The sequence below is a fragment of the Eremomyces bilateralis genome (genome assembly GCF_010015585.1).
Source record: "Eremomyces bilateralis CBS 781.70 unplaced genomic scaffold P152scaffold_18, whole genome shotgun sequence".
Lineage (NCBI taxonomy): Eukaryota > Fungi > Ascomycota > Dothideomycetes > Eremomycetales > Eremomycetaceae > Eremomyces > Eremomyces bilateralis.
The window spans coordinates 254,682-279,126 of NW_022985084.1; the positions used below are offsets into that span (position 1 = coordinate 254,682).

General features: G+C 52.8%; 10 protein-coding genes across 10 annotated transcripts; 6 read left to right on the forward strand and 4 right to left on the reverse strand.

Annotated features, from left to right (window-relative positions):
• Positions 1–177: 177 nt before the first annotated feature.
• P152DRAFT_460535 (RNA-binding domain-containing protein) lies at positions 178–2,452 on the reverse strand. Its single transcript, XM_033679934.1, has one exon. The coding sequence runs from the start codon at positions 2,371–2,373 to the stop codon at positions 271–273; it is 2,103 nt and encodes a 700-aa protein (XP_033532043.1). The 5' UTR covers positions 2,374–2,452; the 3' UTR covers positions 178–270.
• A 2,495-nt stretch (positions 2,453–4,947) lies between these two features.
• Positions 4,948–6,009, reverse strand: P152DRAFT_483877 (uncharacterized protein). Its single transcript, XM_033681970.1, has 2 exons — positions 5,694–6,009; positions 4,948–5,641 (listed from the first exon to the last, which is right to left on the reverse strand). Exons 1-2 carry the CDS (start codon positions 5,926–5,928, stop codon positions 5,097–5,099), a joined length of 780 nt encoding a protein of 259 aa, XP_033532044.1. The 5' UTR covers positions 5,929–6,009; the 3' UTR covers positions 4,948–5,096.
• Positions 6,010–6,177: 168 nt separating this feature from the next.
• P152DRAFT_483878 (uncharacterized protein) lies at positions 6,178–10,022 on the forward strand. Its single transcript, XM_033681971.1, has 3 exons — positions 6,178–7,703; positions 7,751–8,453; positions 8,501–10,022. The coding sequence occupies exons 1-3, from the start codon at positions 6,437–6,439 to the stop codon at positions 9,747–9,749; spliced, it is 3,219 nt and encodes a 1,072-aa protein (XP_033532045.1). The 5' UTR covers positions 6,178–6,436; the 3' UTR covers positions 9,750–10,022.
• A 2,528-nt stretch (positions 10,023–12,550) lies between these two features.
• P152DRAFT_508721 (uncharacterized protein) lies at positions 12,551–13,742 on the forward strand (the record flags this gene model as incomplete). The annotated part of the gene is made up of 9 exons (XM_033682594.1): positions 12,551–12,589; positions 12,646–12,673; positions 12,723–12,757; positions 12,818–12,879; positions 12,935–13,012; positions 13,076–13,091; positions 13,159–13,261; positions 13,318–13,337; positions 13,384–13,742. The coding sequence occupies 9 exons, from the start codon at positions 12,551–12,553 to the stop codon at positions 13,504–13,506; spliced, it is 504 nt and encodes a 167-aa protein (XP_033532046.1). The 3' UTR covers positions 13,507–13,742.
• P152DRAFT_97561 (uncharacterized protein) lies at positions 13,330–13,857 on the forward strand. Its single transcript, XM_033683399.1, has 2 exons — positions 13,330–13,337; positions 13,384–13,857. Exon 2 carries the CDS (start codon positions 13,508–13,510, stop codon positions 13,751–13,753), a length of 246 nt encoding a protein of 81 aa, XP_033532047.1. The 5' UTR covers positions 13,330–13,337; positions 13,384–13,507; the 3' UTR covers positions 13,754–13,857.
• Positions 13,858–13,868: 11 nt separating this feature from the next.
• Positions 13,869–16,949, forward strand: P152DRAFT_421002 (uncharacterized protein). The gene is made up of 2 exons (XM_033677160.1): positions 13,869–15,105; positions 15,155–16,949. Exons 1-2 carry the CDS (start codon positions 14,192–14,194, stop codon positions 16,473–16,475), a joined length of 2,235 nt encoding a protein of 744 aa, XP_033532048.1. The 5' UTR covers positions 13,869–14,191; the 3' UTR covers positions 16,476–16,949.
• A 16-nt stretch (positions 16,950–16,965) lies between these two features.
• P152DRAFT_97621 (PLP-dependent transferase) lies at positions 16,966–18,782 on the forward strand. Its single transcript, XM_033683400.1, has 3 exons — positions 16,966–17,233; positions 17,285–17,326; positions 17,373–18,782. The coding sequence occupies exons 1-3, from the start codon at positions 17,087–17,089 to the stop codon at positions 18,465–18,467; spliced, it is 1,284 nt and encodes a 427-aa protein (XP_033532049.1). The 5' UTR covers positions 16,966–17,086; the 3' UTR covers positions 18,468–18,782.
• P152DRAFT_483882 (uncharacterized protein) lies at positions 18,449–20,463 on the reverse strand. The gene is made up of 2 exons (XM_033681972.1): positions 20,172–20,463; positions 18,449–20,113 (listed from the first exon to the last, which is right to left on the reverse strand). Exons 1-2 carry the CDS (start codon positions 20,231–20,233, stop codon positions 18,673–18,675), a joined length of 1,503 nt encoding a protein of 500 aa, XP_033532050.1. The 5' UTR covers positions 20,234–20,463; the 3' UTR covers positions 18,449–18,672.
• Positions 20,464–20,583: 120 nt separating this feature from the next.
• On the forward strand, positions 20,584–22,389 carry P152DRAFT_421006 (uncharacterized protein). The gene is made up of 4 exons (XM_033677161.1): positions 20,584–20,984; positions 21,034–21,086; positions 21,140–21,369; positions 21,429–22,389. Exons 1-4 carry the CDS (start codon positions 20,769–20,771, stop codon positions 21,998–22,000), a joined length of 1,071 nt encoding a protein of 356 aa, XP_033532051.1. The 5' UTR covers positions 20,584–20,768; the 3' UTR covers positions 22,001–22,389.
• Positions 22,351–23,890, reverse strand: P152DRAFT_467816 (putative biotin synthase; the record flags this gene model as incomplete). The annotated part of the gene is made up of 3 exons (XM_033680791.1): positions 22,351–22,385; positions 22,502–23,405; positions 23,615–23,890. 3 exons carry the CDS (start codon positions 23,888–23,890, stop codon positions 22,351–22,353), a joined length of 1,215 nt encoding a protein of 404 aa, XP_033532052.1.
• Positions 23,891–24,445: the final 555 nt, after the last annotated feature.

A 24,445-nucleotide genomic window follows, 5' to 3' on the forward strand; every position in this document is an offset into this window, starting at 1 on the left:
CACATAAAACGGATAGCTGCGCCGTCATACCAGAACTTTCCACGCATGGTATTGGTGACAGGTCGCAGCACAATGAAATAAAGTCAGACAAGGTAATAGCAACGGGTTTGCGTACTGGTCAATGAAGCAATGATGGATGCAGATGAGACGGATAGACAAAGGAGGTGGATGGATGTTTGAATAAAAGTTCTATTATGCCGTGAGACGCCTTCGTTCACAGGAGAATGTATACTAGTCATCACTTTGATCACACTATATTTGACTAGATGACTAGGGCTTTCCACCTTTCCGTTGCCGTCTTTGGTTTCTCTTCCTTGCAATAATCCTTTGCCGCTTTGCGAGGTCTTCATCTTGAGTGGCATCCTGAGTGGCTTTGTCTAGTTGCTTGCCGCTCCCAGAATCTACCCCAGCACCGATCGTGCCATTCTGGGGTCCGTCGGTCTTCTCACTGTTCGAAGATGTGGCCTGTTTAGACTGCTCCTCCCTCGTCCGCCGCCTGGCGACGACCTGAGCGTTTTCAATGGCAAACTCTACAATGAGGCGCTTTTTCGGCTCCCCTGAACCGCCTTTCGCGCCACCACCCGCTAAGCGACCATTCAACCACCGCAGTCCCATCAATGCTGAGCGATGGGTGTGGTACTCGATGAACCCATAGCCACGGCTCTTTCCCCCGCTCTCCTCTCTGGTTTTGGCGCCTTCGCTGCTTTCGAACTCAATTTTCGCTTGCTTCACAATACCCGTCCCCTTTGCCTTGCGATTCTGCTCCGCTTGCTTCATCTCCTCGCCACCGCGGGCCAGCTCTTCTTTGGACAGCCTCTCACGCAGGTCCTCTTTCACGTCTTTGGCAAAGCCAACGACAGCTTGGCGAGCCAGGGTCTTGAGATCACTGGAATTGACATTCCGAGGAATATTGCGGACCGAGAGCCTAGTTAGACTGAGGAAAAGGGATGGATTGGAATCTAAAAGCTTCTTGCGCTGTTTCGCGCTCGCTTCGCGCATTGAAATGTCGGTCTGCGAAAGCTCCTTGTAGAACGGAGAACTGGACTGGATGGCTCCTTCGCCGAGGAGGTAAAGGCGTCGCTTGTCCCTATCGCGGTGATTCCGTTTGTTCAAACTTTCCTCGGCTAGTCGGGATGCCTCGTTTCGATCGACCGCTCGAGAGACTTGAAGGATGCGGGTGTCAAATGTGAATTTTCCCGAGGGGTCCAATTCTTCGTTTTGTAGGATGGACACGTTGGTTCTTGACCCTGGACCCGCGGCCTGGGTCTGCTTCGGCGATTGCTTGAGACAGTCCGTGGCATCAGATTCATTGACGAATCGTACAAAACCTGTGCCGCGAGGTCGCTCCGTTGCAGGATCTAACACAACCCGAGCAAACTTCAATTTCCCAAATTGGCTGAAGTGCTCGAATAATGTCTCGTCGGTAGCGGTAAAGGGGATATTTCGCACGAACAGTGTCGATGTCAAATTCTCAGCAGGCTTGTGCTCGGGTTCGTCCTCCTCGGTGTCACTGCCTGAACCATCGTCTTCAGCACTACTATTAGTATCGTCACTCTGGTTTGGTTCTGATGTAACATCTTCATCGTCTTCGGTAACCAAATTCTGCTGTGTAGTGGTGGGCAACGCTTCCTGTCCCTCGTCACCGTCGTTCGTCGCTTTCTGCCACTCTTCTCGGCCCACCGACCAGTCGACCGCGATCGTACGGCCTTCGATTTCCTTCTCGTTCAACCCAGCGATGGCTTTCTCCGCATTTCGTCGTCCCCGAACAATGACGATACCAAAGCCACGCATCACACCGTTCTTGTCCTTTGGAATGATAGCGTAGTTGACTTTTCCGTAGCTCCTGAATAGAGACGACAGCTTCTCCGCAGTGTCGATTGTCCATGGTAGATTTCGTACGATCAACTTCGTTGGGGGCAGCTCGGCTTTTTCCACTACCGGTCGCTGTGTTGAGACTGGTTCTCGCTTGGGTTTGGCTGACGTGCGTTCTTCATTGCGCTGCCGTGGCTCAGCAACATCCGTTTTGATCTTTTTGCCATGGATCGTCGTCCCGTCCAGCTTCTCCTTGGCTGCGACGGCATCCTCGGCGTCGGTCAAGGTTACAAACCCATACCCTCTGCATTTCTTGGAGACGGTGTCGAGTACCGCAACAGCATGTTTCACGGGATAATGGAACGAAAAATGATTCGTAAGGTCGTCGGAAGTCGTGTTCGGATGGAGTGACCGCACAAAAATGCTTCGAACTGCATGGGGAGCGGCTTCTTCAGTTGGAAGGGTGGATTTCGCATGCGATAGTTCCTGCTGCTCTTCAGGGACCTTGTCGGCTTCGTCGCCCCCGCTGGACAGCTTCTGACGCTTTCGCTTTTGTCCCATAGTGTCGATGGGGTAATATGCACGGTGGAAGTACCGCTTTGAAAGACTACCAGTAGTGTAAGGTGAGGTTCGGTGGGACAAATTTATTCTATCTTCGTTTTCAAGGCGGAGAAGGAAATTCATGGGGTCCGTGCATGGCACCATGGATAATTCATAATTGTCGCCTTGAACCCTTGACGCCTTGACGCCTTGACGTCTTGAATTCGAGGCATCGAGCTAGCCTGCTTCCAATCGTCAATTGAACGCAAAACCGTCGCGCACGATGTGGAAAGTCAGTTCGAGGCCAACGCACGACAATATTTATTGGTGACTTAGCAATTGATCAGCTGTTGTAGCTAGGTATTCAATGGGTCTCTAATGGCTTCAGAGATGGCCCTAACCCCGCGTTTGGATGTGTAGTACTACATATGCTTCACAAAGACCTAATATCAAATCCTCACCGAAGCCCTGCAGCATGGATGAACCAGGAGACGAGATCATCCCGTCCCTATACCGGCCGTCCTCTTTGCTGCCTATTGCTCGCCATCGGGATGCATTGCTGTATCTCGCGGAGAATTATCCGGTCACAATAGTTGTTGGACAAACTGGGAGTGGTAAAACGACTCAGATACCCCAGTTCCTTGCTCAAGCAGGATGGTGTGCAGACGGAAAGCAGATCGCCGTTACTCAGGTACGTTAGCTCTCCGCATTCGAAAAAAACCTTCTTTTTCTTAATTAGCGGTTCACATAGCCACGCCGTGTCGCCGCGACAAGCGTCGCACATCGTGTTGCGGAGGAGATGAGATGTGAGATCGGTCAAGAGGTAACACTGCATGAACCATTGTTCGGAGCACATGTCTAACCTCATCTAGGTTGGTTACTCGATACGGTTCGAGGACAGGACATCGGCTGTGACGAAGATCAAATTCCTGACCGATGGTCTGCTTCTACGGGAGGCGTTGGTCGACCCTCTCCTGAGTCGTTACTCAGTGATCATGGTAGATGAAGCTCATGAAAGGTCCCTAAGCTCCGATATTCTACTTGGGCTGTTGAAGAAGATTCGTAAAAGGAGGCATGACTTGCGTATCATAGTGAGTAGCGCCACCATCCAGGCGGAGCGTTTCCTCCATTTCTTCGACGAAGAAGCAAGCGTCTCCAATGGACTCAGTCCCACTGGAAGTACTGTGGGCTCAATCATCAGCCTGGAAGGCCGGATGTATCCTGTCGATATCCATTATCTTGAAGAGCCGAGCGATGACTACCTTGAGCGCGCAGTCCAGACTGTATTGGACATACACTCGTCGGAAGATCAAGGGGACATCCTAATCTTTCTTACTGGCAGAGACGAAATTGAACGTGCTGTCGAAATGATCAATGAGCGTGTCGAGTCATCATATTCCAAGGCTTCAACTGTGGTCCTTCCTCTGTACGCTGGTCTGCCCACCGACCAACAGATGTACATCTTTGAGCCTACTCCAGAAAATACCCGCAAAGTCATTGTTGCTACCAACATTGCCGAAGCTTCTGTCACTATTGATGGCATCGTCTACGTAGTCGATTGCGGCTTCGTCAAAGTTCGAGCTTACAACCCCCACTCAGGCATTGAGACATTGACCGTCGTCCCGATCTCGAAGGCTTCTGCCACTCAACGAGCTGGACGAGCCGGCCGAACGAAACCTGGGAAGTGTTACCGCTTGTACAACGAAGCGGCCTTTGCCGCCCTAGACGAATCAACCGTCCCGGAAATTCAACGGTCGAATCTTGCGCCCGTAATCCTACAGCTCAAAGCCCTGGGGATCGACAATATCGCCCGATTCGATTATCTTACAGCACCTCCCTCGGAGCTTGTCACGAGAGCGTTGGAGCTATTGTTTTCTCTTGGAGCATTGGATGACTACGCCAAGTTAACCCGGCCACTCGGTTTGAGGATGGCAGAGATTTCGCTCGAGCCAATGATGTCCAAAGTGCTCCTCGCTGCACAATCTTTCGATTGTCTGAGCGAGATGCTCACGATCACAGCTATGACCAGCCTACAAGGCGCCGTCTGGTTCTCTCACGAAGGTGACCGAAAAAGTCAAGAGTCGGCCCGGCGCAAATTTGCCGCGGAGGAAGGCGACCACCTAACGCTGTTGAACGTATTCCAAGCTTTCGTAACGAGAGGAAGAAGGGACGCGAAATGGTGCCGCGACCATTACCTCAATTTCAAGTCGATGAGCAGCGCCGTCAGCATCAGGAACCAACTGAAAGGGTATCTGGAGAAATTCGGGATCAAGCTGGACGAAACGAATTATGCTAGCAAACCTCGGACCGTGGGTGGGCCAGATGTGGGCGAACGGATAAGACGATGTTTAACCACTGGTTTATTTGCCCATGCAGCACGGATGCAGCCAGACGGGTCTTTTGCCTCCGTTAATGGCACGGTGTTCTACGCACATCCGACATCGTTGATGTTTGTAAGTGCTCGATCCTTTTCCTTTCCGAGGACCTTGACTCACTTTTGCAGAACCGTAAGGCCGATTGGGTGATATTCCAAGACATCATGGAAACGGGCAACAAGACATATATCAGGGACATCACCAAAATTGAGAAAACCTGGTTGATAGAGTATGCGCCGCAGTTTTATCAAATCTCCAAATAGGAAGAGGACGCCAAGAGAAGTCGATCAAACTTAGGCATCTCCCAATGTAACAATACCATGGATCATCCGTAGAACACCTTGCAAAAAGAACTTCCTTTCGTCATCATCACTTCATCACCCTTATAAATAGTTCCCGCATCCCCTTTAGAAACGGAGCCAAATCCCTGCTCTCATTCAGTTTCTCCACACACCTCTCGATATCCTCTCTCTCCAATTTTGGCCTCGCCGAGAACACTTGGTAATCTCGTGAACCGGTCCCCAGCTCGAACCACGCTTCCCTCTCCCAGTCTGTCTCGCACACATGTGTAAACACAAACTTCAGTCGGTCCACGGCTCCGGCTCCCTCAATGCGCATGCACAGATTGTTTTCCCAGAAATCCAACTCGGGGACATTAAATCGCGCTTGCTGTGACAGATGACGCGCGTGGGCTTGTTGGGCGGCCTTTCGTGATGCAATGGTAGCCTGGACGGATGAGATGTGTGCCAGTAGCGCGTCTCGATGGGTGGCGTGCTCGTCCCGCTGGGTGGTGAGGGAGGTGATGGCGCTGTGCATCTCGTTCGTTTCTTGCGACTCTTTGGCGACGGATTGGACGTGGCTTGTCGTTTTCAACTGGAGGATCTCAACATCTCGGTTCTTGATTCGGTGGTCCTCTGTAAACTGGTCAGGGCCCATCTCCCCATGTATTCGGACGCTCTCCCATACCTTGCATTTCCGCAACATTCATTCGGAACTGATTGCGCTCTTCGAGAACTCTTTTTCTACCCCGCTCGATAAAGTCGTCGAATCGGACGGTAAAGCGCGCCATGCGCTCTCGCAGCTCATCGAACTTGAAGTCCACGCTAGGGAGATTGTCCGCCATGGAGATGGCATTGCTTGTTGATCGGGATGCGCGAAATGCGCTCGTTGAGGAAGCAGGATCGAAGACGGCTGCAGCCATCCTGTACGACTTGGATACGTAGGATCGTTGTTGAGTTTGGGAAAAGTAATGTATTTCGCGGTGTGGAGTACCTGAGCTGTTTCTCGAAGAGTCGAAGTCGAGAGCGATTCCAGCCCTGACGATTTGCATTGTTATTGTTTTACCAAAAGGAGATTAGCGCGGGACAATCCCGATCACGTGAACCCAACCAAATACTCAGGTACTGGTAGTAAAATCTCGACCATTAACTTTTTGATACATCAAAGCAAGCCACATTCGAAGGAAATCCATGTTCTAGCCATGGCTATTCCTGTTGTTATTGTTGGCAGCTTTGGGACGAGATCATATTCAAGCAGAGCGAGATGTCTTGGAGACTTTGAAACCGCAAGTCCACAAACCACTTGTAGCATTTCAACAAGCATGGCGAATGGCAACCTGATGATGCCAAACGCCTGAATCGATTTTTGGGAAACCCGGATAAACAAAATGCTCACATGGCGAACACACTGTACCGAAATTTCCGTGGACAATGAGCTCGATTCGAGGTCTAAAAGCCCACTATGGCCACCCAGGTCGCGCTGTGTATGACTTAGAGTCTGGCAAATGGCGATTCCAGCGGGATTTAACGTCGACGCGCTATGTCCGAATTCTTGAAGACCGAACGCCTCAGGACGACCGACCGCGACATGGCGGAGAAGATCTCTCCACGACATTAGCTCCTGAAAAACGTACTTCAAGAGTACAGCATTTCTTGCAAGCAAATCCAGAGCTCCAGTTTGCACAAAATGTCGTTCCGCGGCTTGAGTCCGTATCTGAGATGATCACGTCTAATACTACCCAAGTCGATCCCAGTCTAGGCGACCTGGTGGCTTTCGGATATGCCAATCGTGGGGGCAAATATCGGAAGCCACGAATCTTGGTTAGCGCGGATGGACTCAATGGAGACTCAATTCGGATCGAGGAGATCCAGGAAGAGCTACGTAGCTGGACGAAAGGATACGCATCCCATCTCCGAATGCCGCGGATCGTTGGACAGAGTGCCTGGTGGGTTGGCGACGGCGCCCCTGTTCGCCAAATTTCCTTCTCGGATCCGGAGAACCGAACCGACATTTTTTTTGCGGTGCGATTTTCAGGCTATACGATGTTGTTTCGGCCAACGCTACAGGACAACTTCATTGAATCGAATGCGCCCCCTGGACGGCAGTACCCGCCATCCCATATCGATCCATGTCCGTTCATCAAGATCCCAGTGTCAGCTACCGGCGGTTCATTACATGCCGATGTGGCCTTCAGTCCCTCGGACAAGCGCTGGTTCGCCATCGTTGACCAGAGCCTGAAGTGGACGGTTTATAATATCGGGAAAGGCACCGAGTCGGAAGCCCGGCGCTTGAAAGCAACCGTTCATTCTCAAGGGCAGGTTGAGCTTACGGGCACCACAGAACCACCTAGTGGAAAAGAAGACGGTTGGGCAAGAGTGATGTTCGTTGGCGACGATCGCACATTGCTTGTTTGTAGTCGTCGGAAGGCTTTGCTCTTCAGTGCGAAGCGCGCCGACAAGGATGTTCCTCCAGTCGCCGTGACTGTCGAGAAAGAAGCCTGGATCATTGATTTCTGCAGACGCCCTGGTCGTCGCGATGAAATATTCATGCTCACAACATCTGGGATATACTGGTACCGTTTTTCGCGACCTCAGGATCAGGATGGGATTGGAGAGATGAGTCTAAGGCTGTGCTGGAAGCATTTCAGCAATGATCAGGATGTATCATTAAGCCTATCACTTTCCGAAGAAAACAATGGTGGGTACCCGTAACTCTACATAGAGCCGGTTGCTAACAATTGCCAGTCATCCATACCATACTTTTCTCGCGTCTCCATGAGTCTGCAACGTACCTCGACTTCTCGGACAAGGAAGCTTCCGCATCCCCACCGAGAGTGAGTACTCCGGTTACCTTAAGAGGTCTTTTCCAAGGTTCGGAAGGATCCAACGCGAAGTCTGTTCAAACAATAGTTCTCAGTGTACTCCCTATGCGTCAATTTGTATTAAGGAAGGGCAATGCTTCGCGCACCTCACAAGACTTGGACCGAGGGCTGCTTTACCAACGACGAGGCGTATTCTTCTTTTCCGTTTTTGTGTTACCCAAGAACCAGACTCGTCGGCAATATATTGTCAGTGTCAGCAAAGATCCTCTTACTCCTCAGTTGCCTTCCGTCTTGCTGCAAGGCCTGTCCAAGCTGCACAGGAGCTCTGCGTTTGTGGAGGAAAGAGACACGTTCCTCGACCAGGCCAACTCCGAATTGGACTCGGATGCTTCTGCGGCGTACAAACAAAAGAACAGGTGGCGAATGGCCAGGCGTGATTCAAATGACAAATTCCTCCTTTCTCTCGTAAGGATCACACGCGATCTACGGCAGTCCACACGGATGGGGGCTTCAACATTCTTACTCAGAAAAAGGCAGCCACGGATGGGTATCCAGGATTTCTCCCGGCTGCTAGACCGATATCTTCGCGTGGTGCAACAAGGTTTGAAGAACCGGCTCCAAAATATGTAAGGATTCGATCCATGGTCATCTGACCTGTGCTAATCCTCCACAGTTCGGAAGTGGCATTTTCCCTCCCGGGAGTGTCGGGGGCTATTCGAGAAGATTCGCGGACTCTGCAAAGGCTATGGACCAAATACTCGGGGAACAAAGACCATCATCGGCCTAGCTTACGAATCGATAACGATTCGTTCAAACTAATCTTGGACATGCCTCCGGCAAACGAAAAGATTACCATTTGGAACATATTCCTACTTTTCCTAGCACAGTGGGGCCCGAGAATGCCCCAGTACCATCGTCCGGGGTGTTTAACACGAAAGGCAGAGATTATATTATCAGCAGCGACCGACATTTTCTTCGCTACCTCGACAATAGTTTCGCGAACAGGGGATGTCGAAGCCCGAACCGATGGATCTTCGCTGGGCAAGACCCAGAAGCCTACAAAGGGGATGGGAAAGCATCGCGCAAGTGAGAGACTCGAGTCTCAATCCGAGCATGGTCCGGATACTTCAAACACCACGGGCCCCATATCAAACAGCTCTGTCTTCGCAGGCGTGGAGAATCTATACGACAGACTCAGTATGCTCAGAGTTGACAGGGCGCGGCAGCGAAAAGTACGGCCCAAGGGCAAGTCCAAGTCTCGCCCAGTTGCAGGTGAAGACATGAAATTTGAGCCAGTAGCCGGAGGAAATACGCCGCCGATCGTTATACCCTCTGGATTGGAGGACGAAGAAGATAGAAACAGGGAAACAAGGCTAGAAACGGAGGATGAAGAAGCCGCCCGAAACCCTTCCGCTCCAGGTCGCCATGAACATGTCGAGGAAGATTTCGATGACGCTAAAGAACGAGACGCCTCTGAAAACAATCTCGAGCAGGAAATATTAGGTTACATAGACGCCACTTGGAAGCTAGGCATCGACCCGACCGAGACCGATTGGTCGAGATTGATTCAACGCTACGTTACCATGGACGGCGAAGTCGAAGTGGAGATCGACGCGCGCACGGCAGCGCGACAAGAGCGTCGCAAACTCCGGGAAGCCATGAAGATGGACCGATCGCAGCGGGAGGACATCGAAGCCGATGCGATTCCCACGGAGCATGCGCGACGGCCCGCAGCTCCCGGCGCCCGCCCGTCCGCCTTGCACGGATCGCGCAGCTCGCCCGCGCCACGGCCGCCGATGGTGGGGATCAGTAGTCAGGCGGTCTTCGAATCTAGTCAGGTCGTGGCGAGCCAGATCGTTGGGGGGAGGCATGGGGGGAGGCCGGAGAAGAAGAAGAAGCGGAAGAGGGCGGAAGGGTTCTAGGGGTTATATTGGTCTTGGGATCGGATATAGCTAGTCGGTTCGCCTAATGGGTTGGGGGCTGGATTGGTGAACTAGTGCAATATCTCGCCGCCAGTACGGACTACATGTACCAGTTCATTGCGCCCATCTGGTTAGAGGTCGGCACGGATCGAGTTCACGGGTAGACCAGCCTTATCCGGATAATAATATCCGATCCGCCAAACTTTGTATCCGTATCCGATCCGTGAAATACACGGATAGAGAATTTCTATCCGGATAATTATCCGTATCCGCGAATATCATGAGGCTATCTATAAAAAAATCTTAAATTACCCTACAGCCTCTTAGGGCATCAACATACGGGGACATATCGCCAATATCTTCGCCAGGTTCCTTTCTAAGCTTCTCCCGGCGAGAGGCTCGGGCCTTACGACTTAACTATCATGACCTAAACGATGGAACAGACGAGGAGAACTCGGAGTATAACGGTGATGCTCTAGAGTCGCTGGATCTTAGTATCACGGCGTCATCGGTATCACAGGATAGTTTGATGTATTCTGCAGATTCCATTTCTAACAATTCTCTAGAACAGCCACTAGGGGGCATGTTGCCTATCAATCGTGGTGGCAGGAACAGGAAGAAGTATAAGAGCTGGGTCTGGGCCTTCTTTTCAATCGATAACAGATCAAAACTGGTTAGTTGTATAAAGCCAGGATGTCGCTGGTCATCGAACGAAGGCCTCTTACAGGGCTCTACGAGCAATCTTATCCGCCATTTATCGACAACTCACGGAATCACTCGCGCTCAACAACATACCGCGCTCGTTCTGCCAAATTCCCTCGCTAGCTGGGTCTCTTCGACTTCGGCTTTAGATCTGGTAGCGGATTCCTTCGAAGAAGCTCTCCTTAAATGGGTAGTTGTTGATAAGATTGCATTCTCTTCCGTAGAGAGTCCAGCCTTCCAAAATATGCTAAGAGCAGTAGCAACATCAAGAGATCCTACAAGCTCTGCGAGAAGCGTAAAGCGAAGTCTTGAAAGGCAGTTCCTAGAACCCCGAGAAGCCCTTATTACAGAGCTGGCCAGCACATGCAGCACTATCTCGCTATCTATAGACGCTTGGACGAGCACGAACAGCATCTCAATAGTAGCGATCATCGGTTCATGGTTAACCCCTACCTTTGAGTTTAAAGAGAGAGTATTGGAGTTTACAGAGATTGAAGGTAAGTCTATTTACTAAATATCAGTTTATTTAATACTAAGTTCGTTGCAGGGACGCATAGCGGGGAGAATCTTGCAAAGATCCTATATGAGACTCTCTAAGAGCTTCAGATTAGCAGCAAGCTCCTAGCGGTAACAGCGGACAACGCTTCAAACAACGACGTGATGGTGAGCCAGTTGTATGGCCACTTACTTGCGGAATACGGCATCACCTCACCCTCTACCGATCTAACTGATCCTTTATTCTGCGACAACCTCCCCTTTCGGTTTCGCGGCTCTCAGAGCTTCGTTCGCTGCCTCGCTTATATTCTGAATCTGATTGTCAAGGATATACTGGGGGCTCTCCGCAGTGGGCCTCGCCAAGCGGCTACAGAGTATGTCGACCGACTACGATTCGGACTTAGACTACCGGTAGAACACTCAGCAATCGAGAAGATCCGGATCCTATCGTTGTGGATCCAGGGATCTCTACAACGTATTCAGAACTGGAAGCGCTTCTACTCGCTATATGAGCTCCCGAGTAACCTTATTCGATATGATGTTGCAACACGATGGAACTCGACATTCGAATGATCGACGATGCTATTCGCTCTTAAAAACAGCTGATAGAGTTTGTTAAAGTTACCCTAGAGATCCAATCCCTAGAAATAACCTCAAACGAATGGACCTGGCTTAGGGACTTGCAAAAAGTTCTAACGAGATTCGATAGCCTTACCTGTCAAGTGTCGAAGACCCAACCGTAGATCAGCTTCTCCCTTAGTATTTACTACGAGATATCTGACCTCTTACACGACGTAAAAGAAGCGAGGGATTCTTTTACTGACCTGCCGGATGATATTCGCCATACTATTGTTGAAGGACTCAAAAAATACGACAAGTACTATGCGTTTGCTGATTCAATAAACGCATACTACGCAGCAGCTCTCCTGGATCCTAGAGTCAAGAACAAGTGGCTCTCTTGCAATCTTACGAGTGACGATGTTCATACGGTTACCTCCCAGATCCGTGGCCATCTAGAATCAACTTATCGATCAATTGGAGCAGAAAAGGACGCTCAATTAACTCCAGAGCTTAACCCTTTTGCTAACAAGATGCTGCAAATTGTACAGCGGGACGCCGCTCCCTTATCGGATGTGGACCGATATTTCGACTCTAGAGTTGTACAAGTCGATACGGATCATGATAAACAATGGCTCTTTAAGTGGTTGGCACGACATGCTGCAGAATATCCGGATAATCGAAAAGCCTATCCGTATCCGTGAAACAGGCCAAATTTTCTATCCGGATAGACCATATCCGCGGATGATCCGTGATAATATCCGTCTATCCGTGCCGAGCTCTACATCTGGTCACTGATGCCAACATTGAACATGCAGCTAGGTTGATGGAGAGTATCCGTGCCCTTGGACGCACCCACCACCAGACGAATCCACGATAATGTAAAGTGGGAATCTCGGCTTACTCATGTTCTCCTGTGGGGTATGCTCAGAGCTGAAAGGAACCTCTTTAAAAGCCTGAACTGTGATCTAGAAACTCATTGCAAAACTACCTTTTGCTTCTGAACTTAATATTTTAAAAGTTCTATTTGAAAACATACCGTGACAATGTCGTTCCCGAAGTTGCAACCTGCAATGACGGTGCTCGTGCGTGGAACCCCACATGATCTTCCGATGAACCCCATGCTTACATTGTCCGACAGGTTCAAATTGCTGCCCCAATGGCAGTCGGTATAGTCAACTTATAATGAGTTCGCTTGATAGAGTTGACATTGGGTAGGGAGCGGGTCGAAAGGGACGCCATTGAATGTTATTGTATGTGCCTGTACCCAAAATGTGCAGGACAGCCACACGGTCTGATGAGCGCTTGAATAGCCCATGACGAGTGGAACGATCAAGAGCGAACCTGGATTCGAGCCAGCATTGGATGCCGTGCTGTACAGCTACCTGTCTATGGAGTTGAGAGTCGGATGCTTATACAGCTACTTTTAGCGACGGTGTTGGATATGATTACATCCGGAATGATGGGTCTGGGGAGCATATGCGTCTCGACGTTCGCTCTCAGGTGAAGTATGCTACCTTCTCATTTCCGAATGTTCCATCCGTAAAAGAACGTCTGCTGACCCTATGAAGGAATTCAGACGGCACTGTAAGAGACTCTGGAGGTCCGGGACAGTGTGCTCACGACGACTGACTTGACTGTTCTAAATTGCCAGTTGCTTGCACTATTCTACAAGGGAGCAGTAGCACTTAGCCCAGGGGTGACCGCGATCCTCTCAGGGGCCGCGGATGCGAAAACGACTGGGTTCGGAGACTCATGTGAGTTGGATGTCCAGACGTCTATGGATACTTCGCTATGCTAACTTGCGATGGAGTTGTCACTATGAAGTTTGAGGTTCGCATCCTGCACTGCATAGAGATATCGAGCTAATCGGATACAGACTGGCTCTCCAGCGTATAAATCCCTTGAAACCATGCTCCTGGTCGCACAGGGTCGGTTCGTGAAGGAGGCGGACGGTGGGATTACGGTGGAGTACCGAGTCAGCAAGGTCCTAGCTGGTTAAGATGGCAGCCGAGAGAATTGAATGGTTGCGGATCTCGTTCCTTTACGGATCTGGAGGAGTGGATCAAGGATCAACCATTAATCTATTTACTATTATGAAGCGAAGTGATCAAGCAATTGCAGATCCGAAGATCCTCTGGGCGTTGTTTCTTATTTTCCCACATCCGACGCCCGTTCCGGGGATGACGGTTGACATCATCCCGGTCAGAGAATCCGCCGGTGTGGCTAGTGCAACACAATGTGGCTAGTACTCTGCATGGCTCTGTTGATCCATTGGATACGTGTGGCTGACTAAGCGGAATACTTTCACGGTAAAAGTGGGGCATCTACGTAACTGAATCTCCTTCCCCAGCCTCCGGTCTCCTGTCAACTCAGCTCCTGTTAGCAAATGAGACTGTGAGTGATCAGTGAGTTGATCTCTAACATTCATTTCCTCAGCCTCCGCTTTCCTTTCTCCAGATTCTTCGAATTCTACCCTCGCGACCATTCGTCATCACAAATAACGGGAGGAGATAAGGGGACTTCTTCCTTTTTCTTCGTCGCGTCGCGTTACCAATCGTATCGCAAGGAATTGACTCCGTCACCTCGGTGTAACTTCCTCCTTGTGTCGTATCATTCTTATAATCAACCCGTCGCATCATCCACTGCGTTTCCCACATTTCCTCCAAATCCCAAAAGAGTATCCAATGGCTACCGATCAGTCAGTCGACCTGGCGATGGATCCAACCGTGGTCAATGGAACGCAGGAGACTGGATTGGGTCAAGAACCGCAGCTCCCCAGCACCTCGACCGCCCTCGACGTGGTATGCGGCCCATTGCTGAATTACCGGTACATGAGCGACACGACCTCCGATACTCCGGTCTGGCATGGCTCCATCCTCATCGTTACCGCACCCGGACCACGCGACCCGGAGCTTACCCTACGATGCATCGGTGCAGTCGGTGACTCCACTAGTACAGATGGAGAAGCAGACCAATCGGAGCAGTTTCGAGGCGAGAGGCTCTACGAGGACCCTAAGAAAGCGTTCTTTAGGTTCAAGATCAATGTTCTGATCCAGGCGTATGAAGCTCGCTGGGAATACACGATCCCTGGAATGACCCTTCAAAACGGCAATACCAACCCGCATATGGTGTTCGCCGTGCCGTCCCGCCAGCAATCGATGCGGATAATGTTCCACTCATGCAATGGTTTCAGCGTCGGAACCGACATGCCGACGTTCTCCGGTCCAAACGGCGTGCTCTGGAAAGATGTCTTGCGAATGCACCAAGACCAGCCGTTTCATGTCATGATCGGAGGCGGTGACCAAATATATCAGGATGGTGTTCGTGTGGAAGGCCCGTTGAACATGTGGTCGAATATGGCCAACCCGCATAAACGACGCGAGTATCCCTTTGGCGAACAGATGCGCTTGGAATGTGACGAATACTACTACAACAACTATATTGATTGGTATGGCAAGGACCCGTTCCGGCACGCGAATGCGCAAATTCCGCAGATCAATATCTGGGATGACCATGATATTATTGATGGATTTGGATCATACACCGACCATTTCATGCGCTGTTCCGTTTTCCGTGGCATCGGAGGTGTGGCCCATAAGTACGTTCCCTGATCCCTTGCCAGTTGTGCAATGACTGACAGCCTTAAGGTACTATATGCTCTTCCAGCATCACATTGCTCCCCCCAAAAGCACCTTCACCACTGACAGTGCCAAGACCATGCACGGGGAAAAGCCCAGTGATCCGGTGCAGTTAGAGAATACCTTTGTTTTGGAGGAGACGGGCTCAGACCCATGCTACATCATTGGGCAAAAGCCCGGGCCCTACGTAGAGCAGCGCAGTCGGAATATCTACTGTCAACTTGGCGCCCGGGTAGCATTTGCTGGGATCGATGCTCGGACGGAACGCACGCGGCATCAGATCAACTACCCCGAAACGTACAAGCAGTTCTTCGACTATGTGTCCAACGAGTTGTCGAAGAACAAGGACATTAAGCACTTGATCATGCTTCTTGGGGTTCCGATCGCATACCCACGCCTACAATGGCTCGAAAACATCATTTCTTCCCCCATCATCGGCCCCATTCGATTCTTGAACCGACGTTTTGGCTTCGCCGGCGGCCTCTTCAACAAGTTCGACGGACAAGTGGATCTCCTTGACGACTTAGACGACCATTACACCGCCCGACACCACAAGGGGGAGCGACGGGACTTGATACACATCCTTCAGAACCTGGCCAAGCAACACAACGTGCGCATCACCATGCTCAGCGGGGACGTGCATCTCGCCGCCATTGGCCGCTTCTACTCGAACCCCGGGCTCTCTATCCCCGCCGAGCGCGACTGGCGTTACATGCCGAACATCATCAGCAGCGCCATCACGAACAAGCCGCCGCCACCGGCCGTCGCGAACCTTCTGGCGCGCCGCAACAAGGTTCACCGCCTGGACCGCGAGACCGACGAGACCATGCTCGAGCTCTTCGACCACGACCCCGGGCAGGGCCCCAAAGCGAATGGCGACGGCCCGGATAGCAACGAGGGCAAATGTCTGCCCTTCCGCAGCGGCAAGGCCAACAACTGCACCATGCCGTCGCGTAACTACGCCATTATTGCCGAGAGCCACGCGCCGGGTGCCGCGGCCCCGCCACCGAACCCCACCGCCGCCGGCGCCGCGGCCCCGACGGCCGACGGCGAGATCGAGGCCACGGGAGTCCCGAGGCAGAACACTACGAACGGCGGGCAGATCAAGAACCCGCGCCGGCCGATCCATGCCGGGGAGGCCAGCGCCGGGATGAGCCACCCGGCCGCGAGCGGGTTGGATAAGACGGGGTTGTGCGGACCGTATGGGCTGGACATCACGTTGCGGGTGGAGATCGACTCGAAAAACGCGGAGGGTATCACGGATGGATATGGGTTTTCGATTCCGGCGTTGGATGCGACGGAGGTGCCGCTCGAGACGAAGGTTGGGTAAGAAGGCGGATGGAATGGAGAGTAATGGAGGAGGTGGGATGGAGGTCTGTACGATAGTTGTACCGGGAGGTCTGGATGTTATACCCACGGTTCGTATGGTTGGATTCGCTATGGGTACGTCGGAAGCTTTCTTTGCTTCCTGACGTGGGGGTGCGGCGCGTGGCTTTTTATAAGGGGAATCCTACTGCCGAATGTTTGTAATTGAATCGAAGTTCCGTTTCGATTTTTCATGACTGGTATGAAGAATGGATACTCCGTCGCTGTGATTCATGTCAGACAACATGATTCTGGGATGCACAGCACGTACCTGTAGGATTGCAGGCCAGTCAATTGTCCCAAAACTGCTCTCTCCGACCATTGAGCCTCCCATGATGCCAGATGTCGCGATGGTACTGCACTCTAATGGGCCAATCACGCCTGTCCGTTCAAAAGGGTCCAGATGTGGAGTTTCGCTTGACTGGAGCTGATTCCTCGCGAGATAGTGCTGTACAGTCGGAATTCAAAGTATAATATATACATAATAATTTCAAGCCACAGTCCGATTTATTCTTGTCTAGTGCGGCGATAGGCGTTACGTTTGATCGATTCGTGTCTGATCTATCAGCTGTCGCGATGTCGGAAGCAATACTCTCGCAGCGAGGGTCGGCGCTCGCCAAACGCTTTGAAAAGTCCCATCTAGGAGCCGTGCTGAAGGTCGCGAGAAACCCATACGACGAGGGCAATGAGGATGGCTATATCAACTTTGGAATCTCTGATAATGTATCATCGAGCGTGCCATGACTCTTACTTCCAGTCACTGACTGGTTCCAGTATGCGATGCAGGGCGAGATGACGAAATATATAAATGAACATGTACGTGACGGTTCCCGGTCGCACTTTACACCGCCTAACCGTCTAGATTCATATTGAAAAATTATCCCTCACGTATGGTGAAGCACCCTGGGGACCTCGACGACTCCGCGCGGCGATGGCGAAACATATGACTACGTATTTTCAACCGATCGAGCCCATCGACCCAGACGGCATCATCTGCGTCAACGGGGTGACCTCTCTCGTCGAGATGCTCGCCTGGATCCTGGCGGACCCGGGCGACGGCATCCTCCTGCCGCGCCCCATCTACCAGGCATTTATCGACGACTTCGGACTGAAGGGCGGGTGTCGGCCGGTGCTGGTGGGGTTTCAGGGGCGGGATCAGTTCGCGCCGGACGCGGCGCGCGCGTATGAGGAGGCGATCGTCGAGGCGAGGGAGAAGGGGGTTGCGGTGAAGGTGTTTATTTTGTGTAATCCGCATAATCCGCTCGGACGATGTTACCCGCGCGAGACAGTGATTGAACTCATGAAGGTGTGCGCGAGACATAAGATCCACATCATCTCCGACGAGATCTATGCGTTATCCAAATATCAGAGTACCGACTCCAACGCGGTTCCCTTCGAATCGGTCCTATCGTGGGATTTCAGTCCCTACATCGACAAAGACTACGTCCACGTCGCGTATGGCATGAGCAAGGACCTCGCATCCAGCGGGCTTCGGCTGGGCACGCTGTATACGACCAACCGGCCGCTGTTGGCCGCCCTGCAGGGCATCTCGCGGTTCCACTCCGCTAGCAGCTTGGCCATCACCGCCTCGACGCTCATCCTCGAGGATGAAGCGTACGTCGCGCGGTTCGCCGCGAAGGTGCAGACCACCTTGTCCGAGTGCGTGAGAATCGCAGCCGAGACGTTCACGCGGGAGGGGATCCCGTTCGCGGACGGGACTAGTGCGGGATTTTTCCTGTGGGTGGACATGCGGCAGTTTCTGCCCAAGGACGTGGACGGGTGGGAGGGGGAGAAGCAACTCGCGGCGAGGATGGTGGAGAAGAAGGTTTATATGACGCCGGGAGCGCAGTTGAGTTCAGAGGAACCGGGGTGGTTCCGGATTATATTCTCTCATGAGAGGAAGACATTGGTGGAGGGGTTGAGGAGGGTGATTCTTGCGGTGAGGGCAGGAACTTGACAATATCAAGAATGCCTTTAAAGGGGTTGGAGTGTCGACTGAACGCTAAAAAATTAGAGAAGCGCGGGTTACATCCGTGACGTTGCTGATACAATGGTGCGCCCTATCCTTTCCGCACATCTAAGAACCTATAGACCGGTAGCGCCATGCCGTGGAGCATCCATCACCCTTCTGAAACTAGCCGAAGGACAAGTAGTAAGTACAATCATCTCCGTGGGCCATTCGGACCCAAACCATTCTGCCCGGCCATTGTCACCTCGTTAAACTTTTCCCTTACGCCTCCCACCCGTCCCGCCACTCGTAACACCGCATCCTCAAAGCCCTGCATCGTCTGCACCAGCTCTCTCACCACGGCCTGCGAGTCCATCTCCTGCACCCGACCCCTCCTCGCCAAATTCTCCGCTTCATTCGCCGCCCGCCCCTCCACGAGCCGCAAGTGTGCTTCGATCTCGCCGATCAGCCCTTGCATGACGTTCAATTCCTTTTCGACCTCGTCCGACCTCCCCTTGAAGAACTTCACCAGATCTGGCGGCCCCTCATCGTACCCCCCGCCCACGGCATCCGCGACCGCGTTGCCCGCTTTGATCCCGAGTGCCGGTTGGCCGCCCAGATACTGGTGCCACAGCCCGCTCATCTGGAGGTTTGTGGGCAGTTTGAGCATGTCGATGCACCCGCGCAGGTTGGACGCCTCCTCCTGATCTTGCCGCACGATCTTCTTCAGCGCCGCGATCGCCTCCGCGTCGTTCGCCAGCGCCGCCTCAACGGCGTCGACCTTGGTCGAGACGTACTCGGCGTCGTTGGGAATGAAATCGAGGGTCTCGCGGTGCGCGGGCACCACGGCGTCGCAGGTCTCGCAGATTTTGATTTGCGCGGCGGTGAGGTTGTCTATTTTGATGATATCTTGCTGCACGTTCGGGTGCAGTTCGGAGAAGCGCGTGGTCCCTCGGATGTTGCTGATGTCGACTTGTACGCCTTGAACGACCTGGGGTTGGGGCGCGGTACTAGTGCCACCGCCGAACCTCATGCCACCAGTGATACCGCCGCCGGAGGTCGCAAGGTTTGTGATGGGTTTGCCGCCAAAGGTTGGGCCGGCGACAGTGGTAAATTGGGGTTGCTGAGTTGGCTGGCTGGCGGGAGTAGGAAAGAGGCCGAAGCCCGAAGGTTTTGACTGGGCGCCAGCGGATCCGAACATGCTTCCCGCGGTAGTTCCGCTAGATTGCTGAGGTTGTGAGGAACCTTGAGTGCTGAAAAGTCCGCCCCCTAGTGTTGTGTTCGATCCGCCCGCGGGTGGGAAAAGGCTGCTGGTGCCGGTTCCAGACGATGCTGGCGGTTTTCCAAATAGCGACTGCCCCGGATTACCCAGGCTGAATCCACCACTCGACATGTTGGAGGACTGTTGCGGTTGTGAAGTGCCTGGAGTGCCAAATAGACTCGGTGTTGCCTGGGCTTGTGATGAGGTATTTCCGAAGGGACTCGGAGTTGATTGGGGTTGGGCGGAGGATGGGGTCCCAAAGAGACCCTGTGTGGACGGGGCTGAAGATGCGGGAGGCTTCAAGGTGCTGGAAAATAGGCTTCCTGCCGTTTGCGACTGTGTGGTATTTGAGGCACCGAATAGACCGCCGCCCTGGGTGGCGGGTGTTGAACCGCTATGAGAAGTTAACAAGAGGGTCAAATAAATCGGTGATACACAGATCCAGCACATACAATAGACCTGCTCCACCTCCAGTGTTTAGGGACAGTGAATTAGACCGTGTAAGCGCAGACATGTCGTCGCGATGCAAGGGATGTAGACAAGCGCTGTGTAGAGGATGTTTAGAAAGGTATGGAGAAGGACACGGCTGCGGAAGACGTAGCAAGCGAAGGCTCGAATTTCTGCGCTTAATCCAATCTCATGTTACAGATAAGTCCTCTCGATTTGGCTTTGTTCGCGTTATTCGAGGATTGACATCAAAGGGGGAATAAAGCCATTCAATATCATCATCATCATCATCACAATATCCACGAGACGAAGTTTATGGAGATGTGAAGTCGGGCTTCGGCGATGCTGATTGGTTGGCGCGCGTCAAGCTTCCTGTCGATCTTCAACACCTGCGATTCACTATTCCGCGACATTAAACACCGTAATATTAAATGTACCAACAATCCCAGAGCAGAAGCCCTAAAACAAGAACCATTCCCTCTACACCGGCAACTACCACCTGGCCGGAGCTGCTACATACCAAGGAGCCCTAGTCTTACGTCGAGCGCAATCGAAGAACCCACATAGTACCTCCTCTAGAATCAGCCATCCTGGCGGACGACATGGAACACTCAGACTCCGCGAGTCTGGGTTCGGATGTGATGTCGGAGGAAGAGGACGACCTCTACGGAGGAGGCTCCCGACAGCCAAAAGAAGCGGCGAACGGCACCACGGCCGAAGCAGAGGATGACGATGAAGAAGTAGATATGGAGCAGGATGACGAAGAGGAGGATGAGGAGGAGGAGGAGGAGGAAGAAGAAGAGGAAGAGAGCGACTCGGTATGCCACGCTCCTCTTGACTGGCTCTTGTATGCGCTAATGAATACAGGATATCGAGTTCATCACAGAAAAGAAAGCAGCTCCGCCTCCCGAGCCTTCAGGGTGAGTAACGCTACGCGGATTCAATTGCTGGACGGTGCTGATATCCACCCTAGTCGCTCGCGAGAGCCCTCGAAACCAGAACGCAGAGAGTCTATCTCACACGACACATCGCAGAAAACTACCGCTCCATCCACCTCCGCTGCCACCGCCGAAGCGAAGAAGGAATTACCCACAAGATTAGGGACCGACTACCCCGAAATCCGGACCTCCTCGATTGATGTCAACGCGATGCCAACCTGGGGCGACACGGGGAAGTCCCTCGCCGAGATGGATATTGATGCCGGTGGGTTTCTCCACTCTACACAAGATCGTTATGTTATATGCAAACTAACATCCATCCAGATTTCGCTGAACACACCAAACCCTGGCGTCTCCCTGGTGCCGACCAATCCGACTATTTCAATTACGGCTTCGATGAATTCACCTGGACCACCTACTGCCTCAAGCAAAAGTCCATGACCGGCCAACTTGCCGACCAGAAAGCCGAGACCACTAAGTTCGAGATGATGTTCGGCGGCGGAGTTCCAGGAGGCATGCCGGGCATGCCTTCTGCCAGCGGCGCCAATGCCCAGCAACCCGCCGCCCCTGCCCAGAGCGCACAGCCCGGGATGGGGATGGGAGGCATGCCCAGCATGCCCGGGATGTCGGACGACATGATGCAGCAGATGATGGCGACCTTCATGCAGCAGGGCATCACCGATCCGAATCAGCTCGACTTTGGAACGTTCGTTCAGCAGATGCAGCAGGTGCAAGGCGGCGGCCCGGGAGCCGGGGCCGGAGGTGGTGGCGGGATGGGGCAGAATATTCCTCAGGGTCCGGCGGCGCAGCAAAGTGGTGGTTATGGGCAGGGACAAGGACAGGGTAACTGGGGCGGCGGTGGTGGTGGGGGACGAAGGGGACGAGGGAGGTGGTAATAGGTGCGAGAGGTTCTCTGTGTGATTTAATCGCCTCGTATTACAGAGCAGCCCAAGAATTGACGATTCAGGCCTATCACGATGGGTTAGCCAAGGAGTGGCCGCTGGCTGCCTTCTTGGATGGGTTAGGGACAACGGTAATAGTAGTCCAAAGAGGGAAAGGCATACTGCCGTATCTTCGCGCCATCAAGTTTCTCAATGACTTGAAAAGAAAGGGGCAATAGGCTATAATGGACATCAGGCGGGTTGTAAGTCAGCATAGGAGCAAGTCCGCTCCGAAGTACCTGTCGCCTAAGGAGAATCCGTCGTTAGAGGGTCAACAAGGCGTACTGAAATCGCGGTTGGCCTGGCTACTTGAGACCTGTAGCCCCGAGCGAAATAGCCCCTTTGACAGCAATCTATTCGATCTAGATGTCTTTGCTATATCAACACGATCGCACCGTCTCTATGGAGCTGCGGTAGCAACACTCTCCTCCTTCTGCGGTACCTCCATTCCCATACTGGCCCGCTCGTCCTTGAACGAGATCAACTCCTCACCCTCCATGGGCCGTAAGCCCCACCGTCCAAACATCTCCTTATCCTCATCCCATCCACTGCACGGGGTCGTCAGCATCTTCTCCCCCGTGAAGATAGCATTGGCGCCAGCCATGAAGCACAGCATCTGCTTCTCCTCGGTCATGTTGATCCGCCCAGCCGCGAGGCGGACGATCGTTGCCGGGAGCACAAGCCGCGCGGTCGCGATGGTCCGCACCGTGGCATCGAAGGAGATCGGCGTGGAATCGCCTAGCGGCGTCCCCTTGATCGGCACCAGCGCGTTCACCGGGAAGCTCTCGGGGTGCTCCCGCATCGTGCCCACGGTGTGCACCAGGCCGACGTGGTCCTCTGGCTTCTCCCCGAGGCCGAGTATGCCCCCGGTGCACACGTGGATGCCCGCGTCGCGGACGTTCTCGATCGTCGCTAGACGCTCGTCGTAGGACCGCGTGGTGATCACATTCGGGTAGTGCTCCCTACTCGTATCGACGTTGTGGTTATATGCCGTCAACCCCGCGTCTTTCAGCTCCTTCGCCTGAGCGGCGTCGATCATCCCCAATGTGACGCACGCCTCCATGCCCATTCCCCGTACGCCTTTCACCATGGCCACGATGTTCTTCAGGTTCGTCTTCCGACCGCGCATGTCGCGCCAGGCGGCGCCCATGCAGAAGCGGTTGGAGCCATTGTCTTTGGCGATCTTGGCGGCGGCGAGGACCTCGTCGACGGGGGAGAGCTTGCTGGCTTTGAGGCCGGTACTGTATCGTGAGGATTGTGCGCAGTAGGAGCAATCTTCGGAACATCCGCCGGTTTTGATGCTCATGAGCGTGCAGAGTTGTATGGCGGCGGGGTTGTGGAATCGGCGATGTAACGTAGCCTACAACGGAAATGTTTATTAGTACCGGATATAACCCCGTATCTAGTTCTCCCAAGATATAATAACTGTTAGTAGCTGGCTAGCTGCCGAATGACTTCATCCATGTTATTCTCGATGGAAATTAGTACCAGCAATTTCCACTCTCTCGTCGATGCTTCCGAACATCGGCGAATCAAATGCACAACAATAGTAAGCAAGGGATTCCTCACAGCAGCATAAGTCAACTCCATCAACGGCGTATTGTATATCTCCGAGATCTCCTCTTTCGTCCAGTTATTCCTCGGCCGCGACGCATTCATCGCGTCTTGCAGCGCCGTTCCCGTGTTCGACGGCGTCGGAGGAGGGGGAGGGGTTGTCGTTGGGATGGCGGCCCGGGGGGCATCTTGGATCGTGGAGAAGGACTGCCATTGCGGTCGGCGTAGGGCTTGAGAGACGCCGGTGCGGGATGTGAGGGCACTCTGCCGCAGCAGCGAAGGGACAGACATCTTGATGGTGCAATGGTAGAAGCGGGTTGTTGAAAGAATCACTCCGGCGCTGAAGATAATAATGGTGGGACCAGAGCTGAAGGCCTGACCATGGATCGTGGGGGTTTTCAGGGGAATCCAATTGTACCGGAAGGTGATTCCGATGCTATCCGTACCTCCGACATGCGACGAGACGATCCAAAGTTTTTTGTTGATGATCCAATCGAAATGTCTAATGTCTATAATGGCTCTAATCAATTGACGATGTCCTCAGATGTAAGTAGGTATATTAACGAGCCTGGAGCTTGATAGACTACGGGTATCCTGTGCCATGATATATACATTCCAACTTAGATATGCACATCCCCAGCCTTTCCCGCCAAACACCATGTCCGCTCCCCATGCTAGAACCGCCTCAGATGCACCGGAATACCATAGTCAGTGACCGAACAACCGCGAAAAAAGCTCTGAGGCGCCCGCTACATGTGAAACTCATAACTCCCATCTCCCTTCCATGCAAACCAGACATTACCCGTTCGATGCAACCAGAAAACACATCAGAGATCAAGCGAAGGA